At 37.3% G+C, this 12389-nt stretch overlaps 1 protein-coding gene across 1 annotated transcript in view; it reads left to right on the top strand.

Annotated features, from left to right (window-relative positions):
* The window catches only part of LOC124789471 (anoctamin-7-like), a 101891-nt gene that overhangs the window by 60698 nt on the left and 28804 nt on the right, over positions 1-12389 (top strand). Inside the window, exons 8-9 of the mRNA XM_047256837.1 lie at positions 3034-3229; positions 11521-11687. Of these exons, the coding sequence (XP_047112793.1) occupies positions 3034-3229; positions 11521-11687 (363 nt within the window). The remainder of the gene's footprint in view (positions 1-3033; positions 3230-11520; positions 11688-12389) is intronic.

Genomic DNA, 12389 nt, shown 5'->3' with positions numbered 1-12389 from the left:
GCATTGGAAATCTCCGATTTGGCTTCCCAAGAAGACAAACTTCTTGACAGAAAAAGGACAGACATTTGCAAACTCAAAACAGACCTTGATTTAATCATCCTCCCATAGACAAAGACTCCACCATTGTCACAATGAATCACAGTGTGTAGCTAACAGAAGGCTGTCACAAACTGCCAATTTCCCACAGCTTAGCCTCAGAGACCAATCACTTCCTTCACCAATTCTCAACCATCCCACTCCATTACTGCTGGGATTCCTTTCTGATACTGTTGATGTCTCCTCCCTATATACCAACATCCCTCATGCTCAAGGCTTTGCTGCTATCAAACAATACCTATCCCATTGTCCTTCTGGCTCCAAGCCCACTACCTCACCTTACCAATTACATTCTCACACACTTCTACTTTTCCTTTGGAGGAAGGTTTATAAACAAATCCATGGAATGGCCACAGTCACCCATCGACACAATCCCCATGCCAATCTGTTTATGGGCCCTCATAAGGAACCTTTTTAACCTCCCAAAAACCCAAACCCATTTGTTACCCATGGGTGGCACAGTGATGAGAATTTCCTTTCCCAATATCCTGAAGCTTTGAGAGTTCAGTCTGTGCTTCACAACGTGTCCCATTTGGAGCTTTCCTTCCAGCACCAGCTTTTCTGAACTATGTAGATGGGAATTATTCTTGCAACGCACCACTTCCATAATCCACCTGACCTCAGTCTCTCTCTCTCTCTCTCTCTCTCTCTCTCTCTCTCTCTCTCTCTCTCTCTCTCTCTCTCTCTCTCATATAACTTCTACCAAATAGTTTCCCTTTCCCTGTCCCGTCAGCCCCTCCATATCCATGCCTCCACATCATCCTCATCATGTGCCGCAACTCACTGTCTTTGTTGCCTGTTTGTCACATTCCCAGCCCATGTACTTGCCATCCCTCCCTCATGCCGTCCTATGATGCACATCTGTTGCCTCCCTCTGATCTGTTAGCTACCTATCTCCAACCCTCTTCCTGCCTCCTGCCTCTTTCTCCTTCCACCCACACCACTCAGCATAACCCCCACCACAGTTCAACTGCTGAACTCCAATCCTGGCAGCGTGTGTGTGTAGTCTAGCTCATAGAAGAATTTCTACAAAAAGCTGGCTACCCCAGCACTGCTCCCACTCTATCACCCCTCCTTATCTCATTATTAGCCACCTCATAATCAACACTTATTTTTCCACTGCTGCCAGTGACACATGACTCCGTCATTTCAGCGCTATCAGTTCAGATATCACTCTAGTGAAATCCAAGAAGATAATGCTTTTTATTAAGTGTTAAATGTGAGCGTATGTGATTACCAATAATCTGCAAGTGTGTGGCTTCCTTTGCTCAGTTTTGTTTATTTCAGGTATACCCCTCTCATTTCATTGTGCTGCCTTCCAAGGCATTCTTACAAGGCAATTAATACATCATATTCTTTATAATAGAAGACAGAATGTCATTATAGAGGTCAGCAATAATAATTAAGCACTTGTACAAAATTAGGTCATAATGATTGTCATGCCCTTAACACGTCCCTCTCTGTCATATATTTATTGCCGTGTGTTTTATATCAAGCCATGAGGGCTGCAGCCAACTTCTGTGTGATATCTAGTCCCCTCATTGGTATGTCAGGTAGAAGATTTTGATGTGTGTCCAGAGGAGTTGCTTCACCTTTTATTTTCCAATTGCTCAACCAGCCACAATTCCCTGTTACACCAATTTAGATGTTACGTAGTTTGTGTATTTATATAAAATTTTCCTTCAGGCTATCTGGTTCATCATCTGTATAAAGATTATTTTCAAGTAAAACAGTCTTGGTTGTAATAATTATTATTTAGTGACATGTTTTGCCTTTTTAGGGCATCATTAGATTTTCTACAAACAGAGAAAAAAGGAAAAATAATAAATAACCAGATGTATGGTTGTATCATTTACAGATCAAAATAGAAATATCAAAGCAGTACCTATAAACCATTAAGAGGAAAACTTACATTTGCTGTTATGATCTAAAATAAGCATATGCTAAACAGGCTATGTATATGTACAATAAAAATCAAGTAATGAGAAAACCTTTAAAGAATAAGGAAGAGGTTCAGTAGCAGAGGCAAAATGAAAACATGCATATGCATAACATATACATGTGTGAAGGTCCCAAAGTGAACAAATATTGCCAGAATGTATGTGTTGTCATTGTGTGGACCCAGCATATAGCATGATGGTATGAGTTTCCATGGGATACACAAGATCACATCTGGTTCACTTAGACACTAATTTGGATAGCATCAGTTACATTTGTGGCGAGTTAAGGCCAGTGGTTGTGCACCGTCTTTGGAGTCTCCATGACTGTTTTTCAACAAGGTAAGATGTTGCTTATATGTTCAAGACCTATCTCCGTATGAGAGGGTGTTAATTTGTTATTCTGGCCATCACATTTTACAGATCTTTCACAAAACTGAAAACATCTTGCCATGGTTACTAAGAAACCTGCACTCCTCCACTCACTAGCACCTCTGGTGTGTAGTTTGTTGCAGCAGGGGCTGACATCCTAGCTAACTTTGGTTTGATGCCCAGCAGAGTTAGAGCTATTGTTGCTTCCAGAAATGGCAGCTCTGAGCACCAAACTAATTTTCTTGTTTTCTGTCTTTCCTGGTGTAGTGCTTGTATTGGCCAGCAGTGTAGAAAGCCCAGAAATCTAAATTTGTTTATGCTCTCTTGGTATGCTGCAGTATCTGCTCTCATGAGGACTCCATCTTGTAACCCCCAGTGCAAATATTCAGTGAATATCTCATATCTGACTTTTAATATTCCTGTTATTTTTGTGTGTATTTAAATAATAAATTAAACAAGTATAAAAATATTTAACATGCATCTGATACAGTTTGAGTATTATTATTATTAACTTTTTTAAAAAAAAGGGTCTATTTGTATTCGTTGGTAGGTGCAGAAAATATCTTCCCTACAAAAATTATATCAGTGGTAATATGATATTGTAGTTTGTAATTTTATTCTGTTTCAGATGTCCCTGGTTATAATTTTCATTATTGCCATCATAATATACAGAGTGCTTGTGTCTATTCCACTGTTCCAAAATGCAACCCTCAGATCACAGGCACAGGCCATAGCCAACCTTACAGGTGCCGTAGTGAATTTAATTCTTATAATGGTCATGAGCCGTGTTTATGAGAAGCTTGCTTATCGTCTCACAACATGGGGTAAGTTGTCAACAACAGTTTTAGATGATGATGATCAATCTGTTACATAAGGCATCCTAAAAAGTAATGCCTCCAATTTTTTTAAAGCTTTTTAAGCAAATAAACTGTGTTCACATTCTACCTCTTCATTCTTCACATCTCCATTTTTGTTTCTCAACAATCATCCTGACTATGAACCCATTTCTTCCAATGAGGGACTGATGTTGTCACTGCAGAATGTTTGATTTTGTTGATGGAACCACAATTTCATCTCTGCTTTTGCCGCTTCATCACTACCAAAAAGTGAAGTCCTTAACGGTCTTCTTTAAGTTTTGGAAACAGATGAAAATCACACGAGACCAAGTTGGGACTGTAAGTAGGATGATAAAGGACAGTCAACACAAGAATGTTGGACTGTTGATGTCACAGTGCTTGTGTGTTAACTGGCATTGCCATGCTGAAGGAGAAGGTGCACCATGTGTAGATGAACTCTTTGAATTAGAAACTGAATTACAACATTCTGTTTCTCAGGTACTGACATAGTTATGTTACAATCTGCCATGCTACATACTACAATTTCAAGCCATCTCATGGAAGAGGGCTATAAAAATGTAGTCATGAAGAATAAATGTGTGCAATGTTCCGAGTTCGAGTCTCGGTCGGGCACACAGTTTTAATCTGCCAGGAAGTTTCAATGTTAATCATGTTTGTTTTTATTTAAAAGGCTTTAAGAGTTCTCACATAAAAAGTTCACACGCATTACTTTCAGCACATCCTCATACACAATTTTTACAGCGATTCTTGCAAAACCTGATGATAAAGAGGGATCACTTTGGCAAGTTTAAGACAGTTGGGAAAGTTCCCTAGTGAAGAGGACAAGTTGATTATATCTGAAAGGGGTGTTTCAATATTTATAATACATTTATTTATGATTATGTCTGGAGTACCATCCATTACCAAGCACATATTTTTTGAAGCTTTTGCTATGTGAATAATTTCATAGGGTTGTTTCATAGAGATAGAGCATGAGGAGACAAGACTTCAATTTGTTCTGGTGGATGCTTGGGCTACCTCTCTTATTACAAATCATATCTTTTGTATTGTCTGTATACTATCACTTCAAGAGAATTATAGCCCTTTGGGGATAAGTTATTGCCTTGTTCCTTTTTACTATTGCCTTCATAATTTATTACTTTCCAGACTACTTTGCTTTTATTTTCTGTCTCTGACATAACTTTATCATTGGCCATTATTTTTTTTCTGATGTATGGCTTTTCTACATGGCTGAATGTATTTTGTAATGCAACTTGAGGAGAATGAACATGTGGAGGCTTTTTCTGCAGTTAGGCAGTTCTCTTTGCATGTTGTTTGAGATTTTTATGCCTCATGTTATCCACTTTTTGCTTTTAGACTTGTGTTCTTTAGAACCTGTGATTCGAGGGAAAATGCTGTTTGAAAACAACAGTTAAAAATGTCTGAGAACTTTTCAAGCATTTTGTTGGTGTCTCATGCACCTGAGAAATTTCTTCCTAACTTCCTCTGGATTGTAAGTCAGGAATGTTACTATGCTCTGAGTGTTGAACCTTCTTGCAGTCACAGTGAGTGAGAGCAACAATGAGTATGGATCTTACTGAGGCCATTAATAGTGCAGTTTTGGTGCATTTTAGAAAGGCAAGTAGCCAATCAGACCACTACAAATTATGGTAAGATTATCCTGCGGAAACTGTGCTCACCAAAGCAGGCAGACAGATGAGAGTAGCTAATGTTACTGCATGTACAGCATCTTACTTACCATCGCTTATCATAACAGAACTACTGATATGTGAGCAGAGCCAAGGGTAATAGCTTGTCACACTATAAATGGACACTTCTTTTGATTGGGTTCACATTTAAGGACCAGCTAATTATTTGTTAGAGAAGTTTTTGGTTGTTTCTTCTGGTGTCTGTCTCTGTGGTCAAGGATTTGTTTGCAGATCTCTCTTGGGGGTTAGGTAGTCAGTAAATATTTTGTCACCTGGTCTTCCTCACCTGTTGGTCTAATGAACAGGTTATTTGAACATTTAGCCTGTGAAATTGCAATTTGCAAACTTACCTAACCACTTGGTTTTCTCTGGCATGACTGTTCAACTAGTTTTTGTACTTTTTTTATTATTAATTAGAATTTTTTTCCTCAAGTGTTTGTCTTCTTTTTAACTGCTCTTTTTTATTGTATCAACCTCATTTGCCAGATGGTAGGAATCATGAGCTTTTTCCTGAGAAAGGAGAGATCAGAATGGAGGAAAGGTGTGGAAAATCACTGAAAGGAAAGCATTAGGATGGAGGTGGATAGGTGACGATCAAGAATGGGGAGTAGCTGACCACTCTGAAGAATCTCAAGTGGCCAGCTTCTTCTATAGTTCATTAGAAACTATCATTAACCACATCACACATTGCTGTGTGCTGTATTGCAGTTCAGGATAATTACACAACTGTGGTGTAATATATCCCTTTGGTAAACTGATATGTTACCCCACATCAACATAATCAATGAATGATGATTGTGACCATTAAAATTTTTGTTAGTTAAGTAGGTTAGAATCAGCAACTTTTGGGAAATTTCATTATGTTTGTGCATGTAAGTGGGTACTAATGGATGCCTTGCATCTTCAAGGTGGGACAAAAATGGCAGCTAAACTATGCATTGCAGTGTCTGCTAGCTTGGCAGTTATTTTTTGCTATGATGTCCCATCTTGAAAATGGGGTGTGCCGTGAATAAAAGGGCATGCAATGACAATATTGCTGAAGTCACAGAATACATATGACCCTCAGTTAGCTGTCAGTGCATGTAGAACTGTTGCTACTTACTGTCAGATAAAGTCCATTTTACATTGTGCTAACTGTATATGCAGTTTCCTATACAGCTGTTAACTGTAATGGAAGATGCAATATCACTGTTGTCAGAAGAAACAGTTTTTATTATTTAGGAAAAAGTCACAATATATCAAAGTTTACAGGTTCCAGCACAATTACTACTGCAACATAGTAGTAGTTCTAAGTAAGTCAAGTTACACAGTTTTAGCTAAACATGCAGCAGTTCAGAGTTAGAGGATAACAACATTCTCGGTTAGTACAATCATACACATTATTTAAAAACTAACAGAAACACCACACTGTGCATAGATGTTGTTTGTATGATACTAAAATGGCACATTAATTTTGTATGTTTCAAACAGCTCCTATGTTTGAATAAAAATACATCAACTGTAATGATGTTTTCTTGTTTTACTAATAACATGTCAGATATTGTTCACTTCTGTCAAATTTAATGATGTGCAACTGACAACTTTTAGAGTTACCAGTATTTTTCCTTAATTTATGAATCCATGGTGTATGAAAGTAGCTGCATTTTCTTAATTTTGGCCCAAAACAGCAAACACTGTGCCATTAAAGTAAAGTATCAATCCAACATGAGTACTGATACATGCTTTTCTATCTTATCCTTTTCCCAGATTTGATGGTTTTCCAGTATCCTATGAGCCTCATGACGTTGAGATCTGAAAAAGCAAGTGAAAGTTTCAACACGGAGCACATTGGGATTGCAAAATTTGCTTATTATTTCATCATTTGCAGCATTTCTAGAAGTCAGAGGCCGTTATCCCATATTAATCTTTCAGGTGTGTCAGTATCAAAGTAAATTGATGGGCTGAAAATGCTTAACAAGCCCACCAACCCCAGCTCCGACTTTACCTTCATCACAGGTTGCATACGTTGGTGAAAAGAGAAAAGAACAAAGGAAAGGCCAAATAAAAGAAAACTCAAAAGAACAAACATTTTGTCTGAAATTCCCGCCTTCATAACTGGAGTCACTGTAAACCTCATCCCGCAAGTATCAAAGTCAAGCCTGGTGGTGAAAAAAATTTCCTACACCAGTTTTAAATGTGAAGGCAAAGGGAGGGACAGTTACTTATCAGTTCTGAAAGTTTCATTCTAATTGTAAACAGCACTGCGTTGGGGACTGTCACAACAGCATGTCACATCGGCATGCTATAAATATTACACAAGAGTGAGCTGAGGGATAGTTATTACTTTATGCTAAAAAATCCCTTGATTCATGGTAGATGTTACGAAAAATGTTAAGCTATAGTATTTGTCTTTAAGACAGTATGTTATCAGATTTGTGCTGCTTTGTATATTTCCCTGAATAATTCACATGTCCACCCTTCTTACAGAAGCTGAAGTGTAGATGACCCATTCAACGTGTTGCACCATAGTAACTTTGAGTTGTTCTAGTAGCTTGAGTATTTTTTTTAATTGTACAGTAATCATTGAGCATTGTGAGATAAACACAGTATTTTAAAAGAAAAAAAAATCATACAATGCCAGATTGAAATAATAGAACTCTACTGCTGTACACACCACTGAGAGACCCATTATACCCATTTCTATGTCTGCATCTACTTCTACGTACATACTCTGCAAACCCCTGCAGAATATATTATAGGCCTCCCTCATGCCAGGGTTTCTTCCCATTACCATGGCATATGGAGCGTATGATGACCGCAGCCCTCCTCTGCCCCCTCCCCAAATAAAAAAAAAAAAATTAAATAAAAATGTGTGTTGCTGTGATTAAATGTGTTTGCATGTTTACTAGGGATCAGAGACAATAATTACAACTTTACTTCTGCAATTTTCCCCCCAACATTTGAGGCTTTAATGAAACTAATTGGTCACACATGTATCATTCAAAGTATTTTCCATTGCTGGCCACTACTTTCTCCCATCTTTTGGGCAGTGTACAAATCACATATCGAAAAGATTGTTCATCTATTGAAGCTACCCACAAATCGATCCAATTTGTGACTTCTTCAAAAGATCGGAAGTGTTGGTCAGCCAAGCCATGCGCCATTGATCTAAATAGGTGACAGTCAGAGGGAGCAATGTCTGGAGAATATGGTGGGTGGGGTAGGACTTCCCATTTTAACGTTTCCAAGTACGTTTTGACCTCTTTTTGCAACATGGAGTCGAGTGTTGTCGTGCTGCAAAATCACTTTATCGTGCCTCTTGCTATATTGCAGCCTTTTGTCTTTTAAAGCTCTGCTCAAACACATTAATTGCATTTGATAACCAGCACCTGTGATTGTTTAACTTGGTTTTAACACCTCATAGTACACGACGCCGAGCTGGTCCCAGCAAATGCAGAGCATGATCTTGGACCCGTGAATATTCAGTTTGGCCGTCGATGTGGAAGCATGGCCAGGATATCCCCATGATTTTTTGTGTTTAGGGTTATCGTAATGAACCCATTTTTCGTCCCCGGTCACAATGCGATGCAGAAATCTCTTCCATTTTTGCCTCTGAAGCAACTGTTCACAAACACACAAATGCTGTTCAACATCTCTTGGTTTCTACTCACTTGGGACCTAAGTTCCTTCTTCCTGAATCATGCCCATAGCCTTGAGACACGAGTCTTCACTCAGCAATGTGTCCAGTTCTGCATCTTCAGAAACATTCTCTCTTCCACCACTATGCCAGTGTACGACGTTAAAATACCATTCTTGAAGTGTTGAAACCACTCACAACATGTTCTTTCACTAATAGCGTCCTTACCATATGTACTTTAGAGCATTCGATGAGACTCAGCTGCTGTTTTCTTCACATTGAAACAAACCAGTAACGCCTCCCACAAATGACGAGAATTAGGTTTGTAAACTGATATTTTCAATCAAGAACAGCTTTATGATGCAGACACAAATCGACTAACGTTTGAATGAGGTTGTGTTGACAAAGGTCCAAGCTAACTGCCTCATGTCTGTGATCTGTTTCTTTTGACCGTTACTTACCGTTGTCACCACATATTGGCAAACAGTGAAAGCAAAGTTGTACACCTTGTAAAAAGGTCTTAATGAATTGATGAAAAAGTGTTCAGAAATGGGTGTAGACATAGATGGGGTTACACATCAATTTTATTATTCAGTGATGATCAAAGTACATTGCCTGCAGATAATATGATATAGAGTACATTATTAACAAAATCATACACATGCAGTAAGGCAGAATTATCAATAAATTTTTCTAAAATGAAAAATATCTCTGTGGGAAGTATCATCATGGCATTATCATAGATGGAACCACTAGAGATACAGCAAAAGAATAAGTATCTGGGAGTTATAGTTTCAGCTCAAGGTTCCAGTAAAAGAAATAAGGCAGGGGTCAACCAAGCCAAACAATCAATCAATAAGCTAACTTCCACCCTTTGGTTAGACCAAATTAAAAAAGACAAAACACTGATATAAATTAACAATATTAAGCATTTGCTTATATGGAGCCAGATATTGAGAATTGACATAACATTGAAAGATACTTGAAGTTATCCAAATGAATTTTTTGAGTAGTAGTCTTAGTTTCAAAACGAGAGAAAACCCAAATAACAAAATCAAGAAGTGAATGAAAATTCCCACTTACATCACCCAAGAAGCAGAAAAACATTGTCTAAAATGGTATGGGATTGTAATGAGATTAGGGATGACTGATGGCTGAAAGTAGTACTTTGTTGGCAACCTCCATACAAGGGGAAAAAACGAAGACATAATGCAAAATGGAAAAATCGAGTAGAGGAGGATTTGCAGTGAAAAAATTTGAGCTATGATTTATACAATGCTAGGGAAGCTTGGATATGAGGTTGCAAGAAAGAGCCCGAAGAGCTGTGAACAATTGGTGTTGTAGTCATAGGATACTCCAGTGTTTTGTGAAGTGCATAATTTCACACTTCTGTACATTTAAAACAATTTGCCAACCTTTGCACCACTTTGAAATCTTACCAAGATGTGACTGGGTATTTGCACAGCTTTTTTCACGCATCCTTTCTTTATAGGTAACTGCATCATCTGCAAACAGAGACTGGTATTAGTAATGTGTGCCACATCATTTTATACAACATGAACTGTAGGTCCCAATATATTTCCCTGATCCAGCCGCAAAATTGCTTCTACTTCTAACAGTGGGTCTACAGCACAATGCGGTGTCTGTTCCCTACCAATAAATCCTCAGTACAGTCACAAATTTTGTTTGATACCTCATATGATCAGACTTACTTTAATACTTATTGAAATGGAACCAAGCCAAATGGTTTTCAGAAGTCAAAAAATTCTGCATCCACCATATTGCCTTGATCCTTGGCTTTCAGGATATCATGTGAGAAAAGTGTGAATTGGGTTTCATATGATGTTTTCTAAATCTGTTGTGGGTGGCATTAAGGAGGTCATTCGGTTTGAGGTACATTATTATGTTTGAGCTCAGAGCATGTTCTGAGATTATAGAAGAGATGGATGTCAATGACATCGTATGAAATTTTCGTGGATCATGTGTGACGTGCTTTCTCACAACCACTGTGCACAATTTTCTGTTAAAGGGATGTACTATACATTATGGTTAAAATGGGAGATAACTCAGTTCATTTGCTGGTATTGTCTCTCATTCTAAATAATAATCCTTATTTCTTATGTGGAATACCACAGAGAACATGAAGCAGTATAATTATCACAGTGCATTGCTGAAGAGATCTGCTTCATGTTCCTGCTGGCATAACAGGTAAAGGTAAACTATGGATTAATTTCAAAAGTTTTAATTCCAGGCATCATAATGCAATGAAAACCCTGCACAGGCAAGATGCTAAATGTAGTATGGAGTAGAAATCTCTATATCCAAAGAATAGTTTTATATTTCATCTTATTGAGGATTAAAGAAATGTTATTTCAGGATAAAGTGCCCACTGTAAAATGACTTACAAAGCTATAACTAATAGCTGGAGCTTTTTATCAATGTACCTGTTACCTCAAACAACTCAACAATTCTTCCACAAATTGTTGATACAGTAATTTATTGTTGATTGGGCGAGCCCTTATCAACCCTCATAACTGTTTTCACTATTTGTAGTAACTTCTTAGTGATTCCATCAATAATTTAGTGTGCATAGTTTGAAGATGTTACTATGCAATCACATGAAAAGTTATGATATTATTTTAATGTAAAACCTTTATTCTGATAAATTTAGCTAAATTTTGGGCTTCCTGTTTTCATGTTTTTGTTGGAAACAGCCATTTCTTTCAGAGTTTCTTAAATAAATATAGAATTAAATTTCTCTATTAAGACTCTGTTTTTAAATGATGACACATAAACTTGCTTGTTGAACTTTGAAATAACTGCATAAATGTATACAATAAAGCAACAATGTGTTTGAAAGTTGCATTGCATTATTCAGATGTGATTGATTTCTACTAAAATTTAACAGTTTTACTGAGAACATCAGCTTGAAAAAATTCTTCATTTTGTTTCAGAAATGCATCGTACACAGACAGAATTTGATGACAATCTAACATTCAAAGTGTTCATTTTCCAGTTTGTGAATTTCTACTCATCAATATTTTACATAGCATTTTTCAAGGGTCGTTTTGTTGGTTATCCTGGAAACTACACTAAAATACTGAAACTCAGGAATGAAGATGTGAGTACCTAATTTTTTCTTAAAATGTAAAAAACATGACAAGTTTCTTCTTCTTCTTCTTCTTCTTCTTCTTCTTCTTCTTCATTTCATGAAGCTGGCTTACAAACTGTTTTGTCTCCGCTGAAGCCATCTGTTCCTTGGTTGTCCTATGTCTCTCTTCCCTGTTGGCTTATAATTGATTACTTAAAAGTTCTTCTTCTTTAATCTCTGAGAGTATGTCTTCGACGTTCTTTAAATATTTCATTTGTACTGGCTGTGTTCTTCTTTTGCCCTCCTTAGTTAATGTCTAAAATTTGCTGTTAATGTCTAAAATTTGCTTCAGTATTTCAAAATAGCAGTAATCATTACTGTGTAAAATTTTAAACTTTGTATCCTCCCTTATTTTGTCATGCAGTGTTCCATGTATGCATCACATGTCATTTGAAACTTAAGTAATTTACCAGTGATATCATTTTGATATTTGTAGCTAACATCACAGTGTAAATCTGAAATGTGCTATTGGTTCTATTGATTGTTCATATAGTACTGTTCTGAAGCTAACTGGAAATTTCCCCTCAAAGGCCAATACTTTGAATTTTTACTGAAATTTTTAAATGTTAGTTCTTACACATTTTATCTAGGTGATGTATTGGTGTCCACAGCCCGTGGTCTTGTGGTAGCATTCTCACTTCGTGCGCACAGGGGTCCCGGGTTCGATTCCCA

Source organism: Schistocerca piceifrons, chromosome 3 (assembly GCF_021461385.2).
Source record: "Schistocerca piceifrons isolate TAMUIC-IGC-003096 chromosome 3, iqSchPice1.1, whole genome shotgun sequence".
Classification (NCBI taxonomy): domain Eukaryota; kingdom Metazoa; phylum Arthropoda; class Insecta; order Orthoptera; family Acrididae; genus Schistocerca; species Schistocerca piceifrons.
This window is presented reverse-complemented; position numbering and strand designations above follow the sequence as displayed.